Source organism: Neodiprion virginianus, chromosome 6 (genome assembly GCF_021901495.1).
Source record: "Neodiprion virginianus isolate iyNeoVirg1 chromosome 6, iyNeoVirg1.1, whole genome shotgun sequence".
NCBI lineage: Eukaryota > Metazoa > Arthropoda > Insecta > Hymenoptera > Diprionidae > Neodiprion > Neodiprion virginianus.
This window is the reverse complement of record NC_060882.1, coordinates 27249162-27268419: the sequence shown is the minus strand read 5'-3', so window position 1 is coordinate 27268419 and position 19258 is coordinate 27249162. Positions and strand designations below refer to the sequence as shown.

At 34.2% G+C, this 19258-nt stretch overlaps 1 protein-coding gene across 1 annotated transcript in view; it reads right to left on the bottom strand.

Moving 5' to 3' along the window:
- Positions 1-3799: 3799 nt before the first annotated feature.
- LOC124307111 (cytoplasmic polyadenylation element-binding protein 2) overlaps positions 3800-19258 on the bottom strand; it is a 125810-nt gene continuing 110351 nt past the window's right edge. The window contains exons 5-9 of the mRNA XM_046768501.1: positions 15774-16031; positions 14659-14771; positions 14052-14444; positions 13082-13192; positions 3800-9597 (exon numbers count right to left, since the gene is read on the bottom strand). Coding sequence (XP_046624457.1) covers positions 9481-9597; positions 13082-13192; positions 14052-14444; positions 14659-14771; positions 15774-16031 — 992 coding nt within the window. The 3' untranslated portion in view covers positions 3800-9480. The remainder of the gene's footprint in view (positions 9598-13081; positions 13193-14051; positions 14445-14658; positions 14772-15773; positions 16032-19258) is intronic.

The following is a 19258-nucleotide window of genomic DNA, read 5'->3' as shown; positions in this document are numbered from 1 at the left end:
AATCAATAATCTTTTATTACTAAATACCTATGCGTGTATAATGTAATACAGGTATGTATACCGTAGGTACGCGCAGGCTCGCAAGCTCCCCGTTATTTTGGTTTTTTTTTTTTTTTCATTTTCCTTAAATTTTCCTTATTTATTATTATTTTTCCATTACTATATTGTTTTGTGGCGTCGTAAATTGTGGTTATATCATTGCACTACTCCCAGCTACCTTTAAAAATCTTACATCTTAGCTATACATATGCACATACGCGTATTATATTTTTTGCACACGGTATTTTCGATTTGTGTTTTTTCTCTCGTCATTCTGCACATATCGTATCGGTATTATACATGTGTATAGCCTTTATTCGTCACCCTACATATCCGCCTTTAAATTATCCTATCGACATTATTATTACTATTATTATTCGTCTCTTAATTTATTCATACGCTTATTCATCAAGTTTTTGCTGTCTGTGTTGTTGGTTCGTTTTCCCCTTACTCTGTCTCACTTTCTAACTTTCTCACGCATCTCGCATCCCCCTCTGCCCGTATTTATTCTCTTATTTTGTTATTTATGTATTTATTCATTCGTTTAATTATTTATTCACTTGTTTATTTTTTTCTTTTTTTTTTTTTTATTAATTTACCGATCTACTTTATTTCAATACAATTAGACTAAAAACAGCACTTGTTCATATACTAAATCTCGACATAATGCTGAAATATTTCACCATCGTCATCATCGTTATTACTACTAACACGACTACTGTATTACTACATTTATTATTACTACTAGTACTACTATTACTATCGTCATCATCATTATCATTATTACAATTATTATTATTATCATTATTGTTGGTATTGTTATTATTATTATTATTATTATTATTATTATTATTATTATTATTATTAATATTATTAGCCGTTATATTTTTGCAAGATGTTGAAGAAGATCAGAGGGAGAAAGAAATGAAATGAATGAAGAAATAGATAGGGAGAAAGAGAAAACATGGAGTACAATTTCTACAAATACACCCAGAAGAAAAAGAGAGAGAGAGAGAGAAAGAAAGCGAGGTTTAATTATTATTACATCTGCAATGCGCGATTGATCCACGCGTACATTAATTTCGAACTATACAAATTTTCACCAATCGATCGACGATTAAGCCGCAGTTGTCTCTTCGAGGACTAAGTATCAAATTTATCTAATTCACCCTCCCTCTCTCTCTGTCTTGTTCTCCTAATCGCAACTTCGTTCCCGGCACGCTCTCTTTGGTATATCTGGAGATCTCTATATACCTATAAATATTAGTGTTTTTTTTTTTTTGTTTTTTTTTTAATATTACAAAACAACAACAACAACAGCAGCAACAATAACAATCATAATAGTAGTAGTAGTGATAATAATAATAATAATAATAATAATAATAATAATAATAATAATAATACTAGTAGCAATAGTGCAGTAACAAATTGATGTACGACGAAAGTCAACCGTGAATCGTCGCACAAATCGTTTTCAATATCGAAAGTCAAAGAAAAGGAAGAGAAAAGAAGGGAGAAAAGGGAAAAAAAAAAGAAACAGAAACGTGAAAGGAAAAATAATAACTGATGCGATCACGCGAGTAGAAAATTGATTCAATACGCACGAGACGATCCGAAAGTAACAACGTGTCGCTTCATTTTTTCTCTTCTTGTCATTCGTTCTCTTAATTGTGAAATAAACGAGAAAAAATTTTAAAATAGAAAGAAACGAAACGATTCAAAACCCGCGTCGGCGATATTATTTCCATACACAGCTGCCACCAGCTTGCTGATGATTCCGCTGCCGAAGTTACGCGGAGAAGGCGATTAATCAAACGCTCTCGTGTGCAGCACGAGACGAATGTAATTATTTTATTTATCGTATATCATGGATCGCGACGTACGTCCATATTTACGTTACCGTCCAACGGCGTTATACGGATTACATATACACGATGATGATCAACAGTCACCTGAGAAATCTCAATCGGCGCAATTAATTATTACTAGTAAAATGCGTCTTCGATAATCCGACAGATTAATTCATTCGCTGACTGAATTGTGCGGACTCCGCTTGTTGACGTACTGATATTTATATTATAGGTACGTTTAATTTTTATCTACAAATTTTAATTAGAAAAAAATATATATATAATATATGTATAATAATTTCCATCCTCTACAAGGGTAATGTTTACGATATAATATTAATAATAATAATAATAATAATAATAATAATAATAATAATCACGAGCTAAGCTGATCAACAACAAAGGATATTCGTGTAATAATAATAAGAATAATAAAAAGAAGAATAATAATAGTAATAATAATACGGTGCTATGCAGAAAATATTTTTTTGTGGTTTTTTTGTTTTTCGCAATTTTTTCTTTAGACTAAATAGTATGTATGTGTTGTATCGTGTACAATAGACATAGTTAATTTAATTTAATTTAATTATAGTAAGTAAAAAATATTATTATTAAATATAAAAAAATAAAAATCATTTATAATAATATACTTCTCGAAATATATTATAATTATATTCATATATATATTATTTATAATAGATATAAGTATAGGTGTAAGGTATAGTTTTCTCGTTTAAAAGGGTGTGCATCATCATCATCATCATCGTCATCATCGTCATCATCATCGTCATCATCATCATCATCATCATCATCATCATCATCATCATCGTCGTCATCATTATTGTTATCATTATTATTACCATTATTACAGCTGTAGGAGTTATATGTATATGTATACGTATAGGTACGTGCGTAGGCAGGTATAAAGGATTCGATTAGAGGACGAAGATCAGGGCTTGAGGATGGGATTGAAGTTGAAGTATATCGAGCACCTACACTTTGGTTAAACGATTATAATAATTGCCGATATCTATAACACACGTTACAACTACTATTCTATAATATACAAAAACTTTCTAACATTCCTCCCCCCCCCCCTCCCCCTTCTCCCTCTTTTTCCATCCCTTCGTCGACATCCTTTTTCCTCTATCCTTCTCTACTACATGCTGTACGAAAATTCTCCTATAATCTGTGACATTTGCCGCACCCTCATGCTCTCTCTCTCTCTCTCTCTCTCTCTCTCTCTCTCTCTCTCTCTCTCTCTCTCTCTCCTCTTTCCCCCGGTCTCGCGATATTTAAACAAAGAACGAACAAACAGGATACAAAAACTAGAAATCAGGACATGGATTTTTTTTTCTATTCTTTTTAGACAAGAATTTTAGAACAACGGTATAAAACGCTTTTTCAACACTCGAAAATACAAAATCTATTGTAAATGACTACCACGTTACTTTTACTTTTTTTTTTCCTCTTTGCGTGTTTTACAATCATTATCGTCATCGTCGTTATTATTATTATCATTACCGTTATTTCTTTATTTTGTCTTTTTTTTTTTTTAATCTTCTTTTTTTTAAATATTTTTTTGTTTCGTTTTCTCTCGTGCAATTAGTATCTATAATTCAATTATACTTTTAAGATTGGTTTATATATTAAATATAATCATCGATATTATTATATATTAGTATTTATATCCATTATTATTATTATCGGTATTATAATTACCATATTATGGTTTATCACACATATTAGAAAGGAGGTGAAATCACATCTAATATACTATTATTATTGGTAATATTGTTAATTTCCTTCCCATGAATTTAATAATTATTTTTACATGCATGCTGTGTTGTACATACATACGCATATACATATATATGCATATATATATATATATATTTATTTTTTGCCTCTTTTTCTTTTAAAACACGCAAAGTAGACTCAGAGGGTTGAAGATTCCGATGTGATACGGGCAAAATTTTTTTTTTTTTTTTTTTACCTTCCCTTTTTGTCTGAGGAGGTAAGGAGCTAAACGATAATTAGTCGATCAAGTGAAGTATTGCACATGTTGCGAAACCAACGGAACCAGTTTCGAACCAGAAAATTAACGAATCAATTTATGAAACAACAATCAAGGCAGGGAAATTTATCTTAAGTGAAAAGAAGAAGAAAAAAAAATGTTCAAAGTATCGAGAGAAAAGGTAAAAACGGTTAGAGACTGCAGACGTAGAGCTAGTATTGCGTGTAAATCGACTAGTGCGGCTAAATACAAACTCGTCGTTTATCTAGTGATAATAAATTGTATCTAATTTTGAAAAATAATACCGCTCTATCGGATATTGGAAATACCTATGATTAAATTTACATACGATACGGATGTACCTACACACATACTGAACTAGAACACGCTATATACATATATGATATATATAAAGATACAAAAAAGTTTAGCGTAACGTCGCGGAGAAAAGTTATAATACATGAAGAAGCTATACACACACAACCATCTTTTTAGCATAACTAGATTAGATGATGATAATACTAATAATAATAATAATAACAACAACAATGACAACAACAACAACAACAACAACAACAACAACAACAAAAACAACAAAAACAACAATAATGATAATAATGATAACAGTTCTCACTCCTCTGTTTATCAATTAATTTAGTTCATGTACAATTAATTGCGTATATCAATTTTGCTGGTGTGTGTCTCGTTTTTTTTTTTTTTTTTAGGTTTATAGAAAATGCCGCGCGCACGCCATGTTTTTCTTATCACTCTCTGTGAAACTGAAATACCATATAATGAGTGTCGCCTTAAGTGCACACGTGTTTGATAAATGTGTATGATGATATATTATATGTATATATACACACACACACATATATATATGCGTGTGCGTCGTTTGAAAATTACAAAAATTTAACTAGAAAATGTTCTGCGTGACACAAGTCAGTTGTTCGGTTTTTTTAAACATCCTTTATATTCCTTTCATTCTCTCTTCGATATACTGTGTGTGTGTGCGTGTGTGTGTGTATATTTAATGAATAGAACGCACTACTGTATGTGGTTAAATGTATTCGTGAATTTGTACACACACGCACATGTGGATAGATATAAAATGTTACTTCCGCATCGTTAGAAGATAAAAGTTTTGACTATTTTTTTCCAATTTTAGAGGTACATCGATACCTAATCTTCACATTTACAATTGTTCAATTTTATTAAACTGACTGTGTGTGTATGTGTGAGAGAGAGAGAGAGAGAGAGAGGATTCACGCCTATGTATCATTTATACGTGTATATCTCTATAGGATGTGTTTTATATAAATTTTCATACGAACGCGCTCCAGCCGTTCCTGCATTTAACGTAAGGTTTAGCAAAAGACTGTTTGATAAACCGCGAATTTTGATATAATAATATTTTACGAATATGCAACGCATACGTAATTTTCACGTCAAGCTTGCGTTAAAATTGCACTAACTATATACGTTCTGTTTAAAAGTTTACCAAATTCAATTCATTTAGAATATATGTCTATTTACACATTGTTTTCTTCTTTTGTTTTACTTTATTTAACCGTTTATACTTTTTTTTTTTTTCTTCCACCTTCTCAACCATTTCCTTCCACCTCCTTTACTCGCTTCCGTCGGAAATTTTACATGTAATAATAACGTCGGAACTCGGTAAACGTGGTGACAGAAAAATTTTATCCTATGAATATCACTTAATAAAATGAAATCCTCTGCCGATTGCTTTCGGTGACTTGCTCGTTAAGTATTAGTGTTATTGTTATTAATTATTCATTTTCAATATCGATCGTAACAATTGTACCGTATGTAGCAACAAAAAAAAAAAAAAAACCTTCCGTTTCGTACCCGTGATGAAAAATGTAGCCAATTACGACTTGTCAGGTAAATAACAAATCTGAATTTATACTTTCGCACGAAAATTAAAGTAGAAATACGTCGGTGTTGAATGGCGAATGACAAGGGTCGAATGTTTCTACGAAGGGCATTAAATGTGAGTAATTTACATGTTACAGTTTAATTATACGCGTATTTACATAAAATGGACCAAAAAAATAAATATTTTTACGCTGAAAGATAATCCGTCTTCTCGTTTTTTCTCGCGTGTTTCGTGTTATACGATTAATGTAACTATGCATAGATACAGATATTTTATGTATGTATGTATGTACGTATGCACACTTGCATATTACGTGAATTTCAATCGCGGAGAGTCGGGGTGATGGATACAGACTAATCGTAAGAGTACAGGATATAACAGCGTACATTAATATTTGGTAACTCGCGTAAATATGCAGAGTGAATTGGTTTGTAATATTATCATTCTTACTATTATATCGTCGTTAGCATTATCTTTATTGTTAAATTATTTATTTTATTAATAATTTGAACTACGCTTGCGTTATTTGATTATGTATACACCGAGAGAAAAGTTTGGTTGGTAATTCGCTTCCGTTGGTTTTTTTTTTTTTTTTATTTTACTTTTATTTTGCCGTTTTTTTTTTTTTTTTTTTTTTTTGCATTTCCCTTTGTACAAGTTTTAATTTTTCATTAACTAATTTTCTTTCGCTTTCTATTATATTTAGTATATATATATGTATATATATATAATATACGTAATAATGAGATAGAATTGAGAAATTGTTCTATTATATGTTGTCAATTGCATATGTATACGTGGACTGTACACGTCTACAAAAAGGTACGGCAATGAGATTGGGGGGGGGGGGGTGAAAAGACAGTGGGAGGGAAAATTGAAAAAATTTCAATACAATCACAGGCATTTTCGCGAACGCGCTTTTTACAGGTCGAGCTTTTAATTTACCTATTCAACCAAACAACACCGACATATACCTACCAAATTCTGCGAATCGCAAAGTTATCTTGAAACTGCAGACGAATAGAAAGTCGAGCTTCGCGTTAGGTATGTTTCGTCACGTTAAAAGAATCGGCAGTAGATCGATTATCGCATAACGACGCGATATTTATTTCCCGACTATGGTTTCCTCGTCCTCGTCAAAAACTCGTATTATCGCATAATTGTACAATTTACATAAAAGAAACACGATAATCTGAAAAATTTTCGCCTATTATCTGTATGTGTACATATTTTTATTTATTTATATTTCATCTTTACTTTTGTCTGTATTATTTATTTATTTATTTATTTATTTATTTATTTATTTATTTTTTTCTCTTTTTCACCAACCCATCATCACCTCGTCATTTTTGTCCTATTATAAAACATACATCGACTAACTTGTCTCCGATGAACAGTATTTTACCTATAAACATCTTGCAACTCCGTTTCGCACAGAGATATATGTCAAGTCATTTGTAACGCTGCTCATCTTCGACAGCCGTCGTGGTTATTTGGCGTTCGTTACGCAACGGGGAGCAAAGATTTTTTATTTATATTATTTTTTTTTTTAATAAAGTCTCATTCATTTTTTTCTTTCTTTTTTTTTTTACTAATATATATTATCGTGCAACGATATTGGTAATATACATATGCATGAAATTTGTCTAGTTATTTAGTATCTTTCTTTTCTTTTTCCTTAATTAATGTATTCAACGGTAAATATCGTCAGTCGATACGATTTTTACCACTCTCGGATTGTTATTATTATTATTATTATTATTTTTTTATCTCGCTCTGTCTCAGTTCAGTCAATTTAATTTTCGCCACTTCTTTCAACATTTTTTATTCGGCTTGTTATCTTCGTCGTTATTCATCCCTGTCTAAATTTCAGCTACATTTCCTCGCTTATCCAACGCCTAGTTCTCAGTTTTTTTTTCTCTCTGTCCATCTCTCTCTCTCTCTCTCTCTCTCTCTCTCTCTCTCGCTCTCTCTTTCTCTCATCCGTGCATTCCATCCGCATTCTTTCTAACTTTCATTGCTCGCTGTCCGTTTTCGCGTTTCACGGCTTCTGCCTGTATCTCGAAATTCCATCACACGTGTAAACATATACATACGTATATTATACAATATCCATGAATTTCAAAGAGCAGCGAAGTCGAGTTACCGCGAATGATGAGACGACGACGATGCGTCATCTATGCCTAGTGAGAAATATACTCCGATTTCATTTTTCTATTTTCCTTTTTACAAAGAGAGAGAGAGAGAGTATTCTCAATGATCGTACAATTATAACGTGGATAACGATTTTTTCATTTTTTTTTTTCTTTCATTTATTTTTTTTTTCAACTTTTTTCAAACATCACCGTAACGTTACACGTCACTGCGAGAAAAAAAAAAAAGAAACAATATGTGCAATGTGTGGTATAATGGCTGAAATTGCGGGGTTGAAGCGAACGAGCGAAAAGTTACGACGCGATATTAGCATGTAATGATAGTCTGCTTTCGATCTTTCTTTAGATAACTTGTCGTTATTATCGTTATAATATTGCATTATTATAAATATCGCTCAAACTATTCTTTTTATTTTCCCCTTGTTTCTCGTCAATACGCCTAATTTAAATATTTTACGCCACCTGCTGCATAATTGGACGAGTTTTTGTAACAACTCTGATCACCACTCGCGCATTTTCCGCAAGTATCCCTAACCATAATTATAGAAAAAAAATAAAATAAAAAAATAAAACAATATAATAATAATAATAGTAATAATAGTAATAATAATAATAGTGATAATATGTAGAATAGTAGATACAGGTATGTTCTCGTCATCCTCCCCCGTCTACAGAACGCTAGCTGCCCCTCGATTAAAAACGAAAAAAAAAAAAAGAAAACTTCCTGGTTAACAGCCAGCAGTCAACGTCAGTTAATAATAATCAATCAATCATTATTGTATAAGAAGACATACACCACACACATGGCTTTGTGTTATTACACGATATATCGTAGGGTATGGTTTATTTGCCATCGAAATATAAAACAAGTTGCATGTATATATATATCGAGCGACAAAAACCCCGGCGAAGGTTACCATTTTTACCTGTCAATATTCCAGGTGTATATGTATAGCTGCTGCGCTAAACCTTCAAATCAACCAACGACGCGGCCTCGTCCGTTTTTCTTTCCCCTCCGTCTTTTCTCTGTCATCACTCACCTCCGTACAATTTTCCTACTACATTTTGTAATATTCGTCAGGTATGCGATAATTAATTACCGGAAGAAGAATTGGAAGAAGACAAGCTCGGAAAAATATCGGCGTGTGTCGACAACCGTTTCTTCTCTACGGTTTAAATTTCCGTCTTCTCAATTCGATTCGACGAGCCTCTGACGATCGACGTCGACGGATGAGCTGTCCGTAGCGGTGCGAATATTCTTCCTTCATTTTCTTTTCTCTCTTCTCCTTCCCTTTCACATCAATCCCGTAGTACGGGTGTAACTGGTGAATTGGCCGTGGTGGTCGTCGTGTAATATTTATTTCGGTTGCGGTTGTTTCAATTCCCCCTTCTTTTGGTTTTGATAAGGTAATGCATGTGTACGTGTGTATGCGTGTGTGTGTACATGGTGTTTTGTAGTTTTAATTAGCTAGTGCCGCGAGATTATTAGCCGCGGGGCGACTATTCTTAACGTAGTTGGGGTTAACACCAGCGGAACGGTACCGCTCGTGGTCTGTCGGCACCCTCCTTGACCAACGGCTTGTGGAACTCCCGTCCTGGACGAGAGTGAATCGTTGCCCAACAGTGCTCGCAGTAATACTGAAAAAAAAAAAAACAACGCAACGATCCGCCTTAATTTCACGTTAAAAAACAAAGTACAATATTCATATTCTGCCTGATGGAGAACTTTCAACGAGTATATTTTTGTCACACGCATGCATCGACCAGATAGTCTAGTCGAGAAGTGAGTTTTCTGCGAAAATTAGTTACAGGTCTCGTAAAAATATGAGCGATAGCTCATTCGATCCGGAATCACAACCCGAAAAAGGAGTTTTTTGGATTTTTTCTGCCGATGAAAATTACGATTGTTATTAACAAAAAACTAAAAAAAAAAAACGCCCTTTCGTTTTTTGGCTATAACTCAAAAATTATAAGTGATAGCGAAATTTAAAAAAAAGATCCTAAAAGAGGAGGAAATTTCCGATGAAAAACTCCGTACTCCCGGAATTCTAGCTCCATTATTTATAATTTTAATTTAACGCTGAAAGTAGGCTTCCGCGCGGCAGTTTCAGCATGCGCGCGCCGCCACTATAGAGAGTACTGCACATATAATAATTTTTTTATGTCATTTAATGTTTTTTTAAAAATTTGAACAAATTCAGGGGTCATCTAGAGACTTCAAAGAATACGGTCCCGTTGGAATTTTATGTCTATCTCAATTTTTCAAAAAGTTATGCAATTGTTAAGTAACTAACTTTTTCCGGGTTTCCGTTATTAAAGAACCCGGTATAAAAGTTTAAATAATAAACCTAAAAATATTTTGCTTCTTGGAGCCTTTTTTTATAAGCATGCTGAATAATATGACGTCATAAAACTTTTATAAAATTTTTTATTTTGTTAATTATGAATTTTCACAGTAACAAAAAATGGAAAATTCAAAATATTGTTGTTAAAAAATTTTTTTTTTCAATATGTTAAGCTATCACTGATTTCAACTCTACTTTATACATCAATCAATACCAGTTTTAATTTTTTTATGTCATTTGTTTATAAATTTTTTATAAACAAACTTATAAATTTACAATTTTTCAAAATTTTTTTTTTACCATATGGTTGTAATGTAGAAATAATGATTTTTAAAAAAAAAATTTTTTCTTAAAAACATTATCTTATTGTTGTTAATCGTTTGTCTCATTTTTTCATTACTTTAATAAATTATTAAGAAATCGTTTTTTTTCTAAAAATCATCATTAACATTTCTCAATAGAATAGCAAAAAAAATTTTTTTTTTAATCAACAATTTGTTCATTTATTTATTTAACAATTGATTATAAACTATTTTTTTTATTTGTTATAATTTTTTTCTAGAAGATCAAAAAATCACAAAAACAGCTACCTGCAACAATATGGCAAAAAAAATTTTTTTCTATTTTTAAAAAATTATCTTGTTTTTTTAACACGGCTAAGTCCAGCGCTGACTCGATTTGTTAACTAACAACTTGCTGTAACTTTGCAACTATTGCAGATACAGTTTTCGACCTTCGAGTCATTTTTGTGCAGCATGAGTTGAGCTTCCTAATAAAATTTTAACCTAACGTTTATCAATTATAGTTTACTAATTACACGCTTTTATTTACAAACGTTTACATTGTCCATTCCTTACAACCCTTATATCTCATAAACAATTAATGTTACGACAAATATGCTTCAAGGCATTCTTATCACCCGATTATTAAACTATTCGAATATATTTTTTTTATATTTTTAATCTTATTTGTTTATGAGATTTTGGAATTTATCATCTGTAATAAATAAAAATGATTTTTCACGTAACTATTGCTTATATATTATTTTGACGATTTATTCCTCATCTCCTCTATCCAATTTTCTTTCCAAAAAGAAGACCATAAAATATGTTATAATTGAAGAAAAATTCCAAAATCTCATAAACAAATAAGATTAAAAATATAAAAAAAATATATTCGAATAGTTTAATAATCGGGTGATAAGAATGCCTTGAAGCATATTTGTCGTAACATTAATTGTTTATGAGATATAAGGGTTGTAAGGAATGGACAATGTAAACGTTTGTAAATAAAAGCGTGTAATTAGTAAACTATAATTGATAAACGTTAGGTTAAAATTTTATTAGGAAGCTCAACTCATGCTGCACAAAAATGACTCGAAGGTCGAAAACTGTATCTGCAATAGTTGCAAAGTTACAGCAAGTTGTTAGTTAACAAATCGAGTCAGCGCTGGACTTAGCCGTGTTAAAAAAACAAGATAATTTTTTAAAAATAGAAAAAAATTTTTTTTGCCATATTGTTGCAGGTAGCTGTTTTTGTGATTTTTTGATCTTCTAGAAAAAAATTATAACAAATAAAAAAAATAGTTTATAATCAATTGTTAAATAAATAAATGAACAAATTGTTGATTAAAAAAAAAATTTTTTTTGCTATTCTATTGAGAAATGTTAATGATGATTTTTAGAAAAAAAACGATTTCTTAATAATTTATTAAAGTAATGAAAAAATGAGACAAACGATTAACAACAATAAGATAATGTTTTTAAGAAAAAATTTTTTTTTTAAAAATCATTATTTCTACATTACAACCATATGGTAAAAAAAAAATTTTGAAAAATTGTAAATTTATAAGTTTGTTTATAAAAAATTTATAAACAAATGACATAAAAAAATTAAAACTGGTATTGATTGATGTATAAAGTAGAGTTGAAATCAGTGATAGCTTAACATATTGAAAAAAAAAATTTTTTAACAACAATATTTTGAATTTTCCATTTTTTGTTACTGTGAAAATTCATAATTAACAAAATAAAAAATTTTATAAAAGTTTTATGACGTCATATTATTCAGCATGCTTATAAAAAAAGGCTCCAAGAAGCAAAATATTTTTAGGTTTATTATTTAAACTTTTATACCGGGTTCTTTAATAACGGAAACCCGGAAAAAGTTAGTTACTTAACAATTGCATAACTTTTTGAAAAATTGAGATAGACATAAAATTCCAACGGGACCGTATTCTTTGAAGTCTCTAGATGACCCCTGAATTTGTTCAAATTTTTAAAAAAACATTAAATGACATAAAAAAATTATTATATGTGCAGTACTCTCTATAGTGGCGGCGCGCGCATGCTGAAACTGCCGCGCGGAAGCCTACTTTCAGCGTTAAATTAAAATTATAAATAATGGAGCTAGAATTCCGGGAGTACGGAGTTTTTCATCGGAAATTTCCTCCTCTTTTAGGATCTTTTTTTTAAATTTCGCTATCACTTATAATTTTTGAGTTATAGCCAAAAAACGAAAGGGCGTTTTTTTTTTTTAGTTTTTTGTTAATAACAATCGTAATTTTCATCGGCAGAAAAAATCCAAAAAACTCCTTTTTCGGGTTGTGATTCCGGATCGAATGAGCTATCGCTCATATTTTTACGAGACCTGTAACTAATTTTCGCAGAAAACTCACTTCTCGACTAGACTAAGATTTTAATGGAAAATTGAGAATAATGTTTCTTTCGAGTAATTTCAGAGAAATCGATATTAATAAAACAGCATTTCGAGCTAACCTGGAGACACGTTACGTTGGCGCAAAAGAACGGAGCGAATTTTCCTCCGCATCGCTGACCCTGACACTCGTCGCACATCTGATCATCCAGAACGTACGGCTTGACTTCAACCTGAGCAAACGGCGGACAAAGATCAATTTTTAATCCCCCAATTCCATTCGTATGTATGAAAACCGAGGGATTATTCACTTCAATACATCAATAATCAATTACGTACAATAATCAATTTGCAGCAATTTCGAATCATTTAAAATTGTACAAAGTTGTCTGAAATTAATCAGTATTGGCATTAGAAGAGAATGGGAAACACTGTTAGAAAATTTGATACGTCAAATCTGTGGATAATATTTGATATGGTAATCGAAAATTATGAGAGATTAATCGAAATCGACGAGTTACAGCGATTGGCTAATCAATTAATCGTACAACCCCAGAGATTTTCAAGTAATTTAACATATCTTCATGTCATTTCGACTTAAACCCCCCGATTTCACCAAGTATCATGTAATTTGAAATATTTGTTCAGCCCTAGAAATAAATCGTTCTTTCTGTAAGTACAATTGGGAGGAAAAAGAAATTGGTACGCGTCTACGACTAATAGATGAGTCGCACAGTTCTATAAATTACACCCGAGTACGATACGAGTGAATAACCCCTCGATAAATCCTACATCAAATAAAAGTATCGTATTTTGTTACTTCAATTTTTACTTTCAGATCAACAAATTGAAGAACACCAAAGGATAGAAATATGGAAAAATTCAGAAAATATAAATATCACAATATCGAGACTTTACAATTCTCATAAATCTTGGTTAATTTCGTATTTCCAACGATTCTATACTTCGGTTCCACACTTCCCTAAATTTCAATTTTTCCTGCGTTTCAACTTTGTGATTTAAAAAATTCTTCACCAACAACCCTTCTATTTTCCAATCCCCCCCTCACATAATTGAGGAAGGACGACCCACCCTCTTGTCGATATCGCCGTGCTGCAGCTGGACGAATCGCGCTGATATTGCCGCGATGTAGCTCTGTTGGTTGCTGAAGGCGACCCTCCCGGCACCCTTCGGGTACTTGAGCTCGGGATCGGTGTCGATTCCCGCGTAGCAAACGCCCCCGTAAAGCCGGTCCATGATCATCGCGAGTTCGACAGCTTTGAGGGGCCGCGGCACGCCTCCGACGAAGACGGTCTTCCTGGGGTCGAGAGGCATCGAGGCGTCCAAAACGAAGTCCGCGTCGCTCAAACGCCAAGGCCGTATCTGAACCGGCTTGTCCTTGATCGTTGGTGAGCTTACGCAAAGGTAGAGCTTGTCGTCGTCCTGGATACACGCGTCGATCAGCTGCTGCACGGACGATTCGTCCTGCGGAAGAGACGTGGTAATGAATGAAAGATAAGTTTGAAACGTACGACAACAAAAAACAAAAAAAACAAACAAAAAAACAAAAAGAATAACAAACTATATTAGTTATACGTTATATTTTGAGACAACGATTCGGCAAGATAGAATTTTCTTATCGTAAAATCAATTCGATTGTTTAAAAACGATAAGTTACAGGCATATAAAAATTATATACCTGAAAGAGCAGAAAGGCGTAACCCTTGGGAGGAAAATACGACTTGCTTTCCGCCTTGTGTGGCCAGTCAACGACAAGCGGTCCGAAACGACGGAAGCTGGCTGTGATTTCATCTGTCGAACATACGAGGTACAAAAAAATCAGTTTTTCGCTCATTAGATTTGATATAAATATGTATTGTACGTAAAAAGAATAATTGCAAATTCAAGTATAACGATACCGTACATGTATAATATTGGTAAATTCGTGTAAAAAAATTAGCAATAATTAAAATTTTCCATCAAAAATAAAAATTAAAAAAAAGAAATACAAGAATTTCCGTGCAATTGGTGACAAAAATTTCACATATAAACTTATGATGCTGCAGTTTGAAGAAACGAGAAAACTAAACGCTTCGCGTTTAATTATAAATTTCCAAATTCAATGGAATTTACTTTTACCGCAATGTAAGTAAAACTTGGCTGTATTTATATAAAGAATTAATTTCATCGCCACGGTTATATTATCCGCAGTGACACATAACTTTGTACCCGCGCATTGTCGCGCAAAATACACACACGGATCGATTACTGCTTCTTACAAGTTCGCGTTACACAAACATTTTTCTTCTTCCTCATCGCCTTATCGCCGCACGAGCCGAGCTAATCGCATTCCGACTCGTTCGCTTTATCGCCTATGCGTTATATATACACAACAAAATAACATTATACACAGGCGTCTACTTACACACAAGCCGCAGACATCGTATGTTTATCCGTTTATCAGCTGTTACACGCGTGTATTACAACAACAACAACAACAAACGTCAACAAATTATCAAGGATAATCTTGGAATTCTCAATCATTTCTAATGAAGTAAAATAAAGAAATAAAATTAAAAAAAATAACGTATGTACGTAAAATGATAGATAAAAGTGAAATGATACGAAGAGTGAAGAAGGAAACAAGATGGAGGTGTGGATAATAAAGGCGTCCGGGTCATCGACCCGATTTCCAACGACTTGCGATGAAATTTACAATTTACAAAGTATCAAAGTATGACGTTAGCTTGTAGCGACGGTGCGGTTAGAACAAATATTGACATCGTCAAGCGACGAGGAAAGAAGGCAACGAACCTTCGTCGATGTCCGGCGGCAAGCCGCCGACGAAGACCTTCCGTGAGAATCGTTCGCCGGTTTCGCTTCCCTGGCTGTGAGGGCTGCTTCGGCTCGGCGATGAAAGGGGGGCGACCTGGGGGGCGGTCATTCCGCCTCCGACACCGACGTTCACCCCGACGCCGACGCCGACGCCGCCGTCGAGTTGACCAGCAGCTGTCGGATCCTCGAGGAGAGTGCCGCTCTGTTCTTCGAGGCTTGGGAAAAACGGCGACTTGCCTGAGAAAAGAAAAAAATCAGTTAAAACGGTAATGTTGCGGTTTGAATAGTGAAGAAATTCGACGGACAGGATCGCGATCGACTCACTGTAACGTCTTTTTATCGGAAATCTGGCTCTTCTGATGAACGTAGCCATGCTTCTACAGTTAATCCGTAAAACTCGTATATATTACGTACGTATTATTATATACAGATATATATATATATATGTGAAGAGTCGGGTATTGTTTGTAAGAAAACCGATTTTTATACGCGATGATAATCTTGTCGTACGATACTTTTCCCTCAACGAATATATAATACAATATAATCTCGATCGTTGTATCAAACCGGTCGCACTGGTGCGGTTTAGTTTTACCGTTGCTAAGGGTAACAGACTATTCGCTACGGCACAATGTATGTGTGCGTAGGAAACAAACGCCAGCAACGATTAATCAGTCACGTTTTTACACCCTAGATTTATGTTTTTTTTTTTTTTTTCCTCGCAGCTCAGCATTTTTTTTTATCATCTTCTCTCTTTCTCTCTTTCCTCCCGTTACGTTTCTTCTAATCCGATTTGCATGGGAAAGTAGGAATGCGCTGTACGGCGGACATTTTAAAAAAATTTTTTTCTTCCTCTTCTTTCTTTCTCCTTTCGGGGGAACAAAAAGAACAACGTCGATGCAGCAAGGCAGCGCTGAGACTACCGATGGGGAACTTGAAGGGTCAGTGAACCCAAAGGGACAAAACAGATACCGACTCAGTTTTTCCCCGCCTTACGATCTTTTTCCGCATCTTTTCGAGCACTGGTATAAATACAGGTAAACGTGTTACGATACAAAGCAACAGGCGAATCGGAGACGTACGAAAAATATGATATTACACAGGTTGAAATTGTAAAGCATGTGAATTGGTAAACGAGACGCGATAGGACGACGATTAAGTAGCGAAAAATAATGATATTTCGTTCAAGATGTAATTTTAACTCGCTACGTAATCTCATTTGCATATATGCAGCGTACATAAACGTTCTCTTACAATTAGCCCGAGGAGGAATTTCCTCTTCCATTTGTTATTCTTGCATACCTATAATACATGCCGCAACTGTGTTGCACAATACACAAGATTTTAGCATATAATGCAGCTAAGGTTCGTAAAAATTGAGAGTTCGGTACGGTTGGAAGTTAGAATTGAAAGCAAAATATTCGCTTGAACGTTCTGAATTTTAGAAATTGAATATAGAAGGTACACAAATTTTGAGTTGTATTAGGTAGATGGGAATCTACTCTACTGTAATACCACATTGAATCACAAATAAGAAAAACTTGTCGACAAAACGTAAACTTCGTTGCCTCGATTGTAAATTTGTAAGTATAAATGGAAAACAGCGGATAAAATTCCTACTTGGTTCGTACAATAATGCATCTAAAGTTTCGTTGCTTCGAAAACTACAAATATCCCGTAGGTATAACGGACATAATAAACATTATAAACAGTTATAATGTAGAAGATTATCTAGCTTGTAGACAATAGCCAGACAATAGAAAGTCAGAAGCCCGAAGATTCGATCGTGGATAAACTTGGATTACGACTGTAATACAGCTATTATACCCTAGCTGTAATTGTTAAATAGCGGTGGAATGGATTGTTGAACAGATTTCAGTCTAGCACAAACTGCAGCCCCGAGCCTCTTATGTTTAAATTTATCAGAGTTTATCGATCCAGAGATGCGGAGATCCGAGACACGTTGATCTCGTCACGTGCACGGACACACTACGTGTCTCACCGATCAGATGTTACGGTAAAAAACGTTCAACGTTTCGTCTCCGTTTCGTACAACTCGCGCGTCTATTTGTTTCTCAACTCAAGACGGACTGTAATGCAATCATTCAAGATCAACAATTTAAACCGATTGCCCTGGTTTCTTTCCGTTTCTATTTTTTATTTGTTTTCATTTTTTCGTCCGTCTCGTTTCGACCCTCGTCGATTCGTTCCTTCGAGCATAATCCGCGCCGCGACGGATGATTGTGCCAATGCGCAGGATGTGCGGCGTGTGTTCCATCCGTCGAATCGATGTAGGTACAGATTAGCGTCTATAACAGGGCTAGTTGGCGGTTAACGATGGTTATTGGCTATTGAGGACATCCTTCGTAGAGTTCTCGCCCGACTCTCTAGCTATCCGATGCTCGTTTTAGCGGGTTCCGCACGTTGTGCGACGCGTGCGTTGCTGGGGAAGCTGATTGCAGACGTCACGATCACAATTGGTAGTTACGAGTCAAGTTTTCTTTTCGGTTGAGCAAAGGGCAACTTTATTGAACGTTGTACAAGTTTGGATATGTGTATACATATCACCTATCGTGATACTAGCACAAGTATCGGAACAGAACATAACTACCTACTGTACGTAAAACTTTCGTTCGTTGAACGGTGTTCAAACGAGTTCAAGCATCGGCATTGGCATCGGCAAAAGCAGTCAGTCGGCACTGTGATAAACGTAAACCGAATGAAACTTTCACTGTTTAAATACAGCGCGTCGATTGGTCGCGTAAAAGAAACGACACGGTGAATATTCACGGATAGCTTCTGGTTACTCTCTTCCTCTGTGCGCGAAGAAACCGAGCTGCAACCAAAATCTGGCGACAGGTCAAGTGACGCCTGTTATGTCTATACGTATAGTCTTTTTACGTATCGATCCATTATCCGAGAATGTATCACGCTCTCAGATTTAGAAAACAGTTATACACGTATCTACAAGCGGTACACGCCCCCCGACAGAATTTTTGCTATTTTTTAAAAAAATTTACAAAAAATTTACAAACGAATTCAGATGAGGATTATGCGAGTACGATGAAATCGGTATTTCTGCAACACGTATGCATTTATGGGCACACTCCGTATCACGGTAAACTAAAGCATATGCTTCGACCATCCCGTGGGACAACTTTCTCGTTTCGAAGACATCCACATACCGGGACAATCTCTTGAAACTTGAAATTACCCGAATCGAAAATAACATATTACCCGGTAAAATCGAAGCTCGTGTAGAACCTTTCTTTTTTTCTCCATTTTTTTCCTCGATCCGTAGCTCCGAAGAATCGCGTCGCAAGTTAAATCCGTCGATCGTTGATCAATGCGGAGATTATCGTATAATTTTTAGCGAACAGAAAATAAGGGGCACAGGTCACGAGCTCTGTCTCACCGATCGGATGTCGATGAAAGCGTGAAACGGCAGGTATGACTGATCGCGT